Consider the following 717-nt stretch of genomic DNA (forward strand, 5'->3'; position numbering starts at 1 on the left):
TGTATGTAATATTCTGTCTGTGTGTATGCCTGCAGGCCAGAAGAGGGCACCAGACCCCATTACAGATGGTTGTGAGCCATCATGTGGCTGCCAGGAATTGAACTCAGGACCTTTGGAAGAGCAGGCAATGCTCTTAACTGCTGAGCCATCTCTCCAGCCCCTTATTATAGCATTTTTAAGAGCAGCTTAAAATGGATAGAAAATTTAGTGTTATCCACTGGTACTCCTTCTCTAGAGAACTGCACAGATTTTTTAAATTAAAACTTTATTACAAAGAACTTGGCTAAAAGAAAGTCAGACACCGAAATTAATCTGACACAAAGTCTATACATCCCTATGGCTCCTGATTGCATAAAAATATATTTGATAGGGAAGGTGTCGAATCAAATGTGAAGCCCCTTAGGTTCAGAATAGCTAATGTGACTGTACAGAAGTTCACCAAAATACATTCTTAATAGCTCATCTAAATGTTGTTTCTAGGAACTTGACCAAAATGCCACTGAGAAAGTGCAGGCCATGTTCACCGCCATCGATGAGCTCCTTTACGAGCAGAAGCCGAGTGTGCACACACAGAGTCTGCAGAAAGAGTGCCAGCAGTGGGCATCCAGCTTTCCTCACCTCAGGTACCAGACAAGACTACAGTCTAGACTGTGGGCATCTCAGATCTGGAATTCTGAACATGTATGAGCTTTGGATTTTATTTTTTTATTTTTTTTT

At 41.4% G+C, this 717-nt stretch overlaps 1 protein-coding gene across 6 annotated transcripts in view; it reads left to right on the forward strand.

Annotated features, from left to right (window-relative positions):
* Fam149b1 (family with sequence similarity 149 member B1) overlaps positions 1-717 on the forward strand; it is a 47,372-nt gene that overhangs the window by 9,552 nt on the left and 37,103 nt on the right. For all 6 annotated transcript variants that reach the window (XM_026789539.1, XM_026789537.1, XM_013353987.2 and 3 more), the window contains one exon: positions 481-623. In XM_026789539.1, coding sequence (XP_026645340.1) covers positions 481-623 — 143 coding nt within the window. The remainder of the gene's footprint in view (positions 1-480; positions 624-717) is intronic.

The sequence above is a fragment of the Microtus ochrogaster genome, unplaced genomic scaffold (assembly GCF_000317375.1).
Source record: "Microtus ochrogaster isolate Prairie Vole_2 unplaced genomic scaffold, MicOch1.0 UNK21, whole genome shotgun sequence".
Taxonomy (NCBI): Eukaryota; Metazoa; Chordata; class Mammalia; order Rodentia; family Cricetidae; genus Microtus; species Microtus ochrogaster.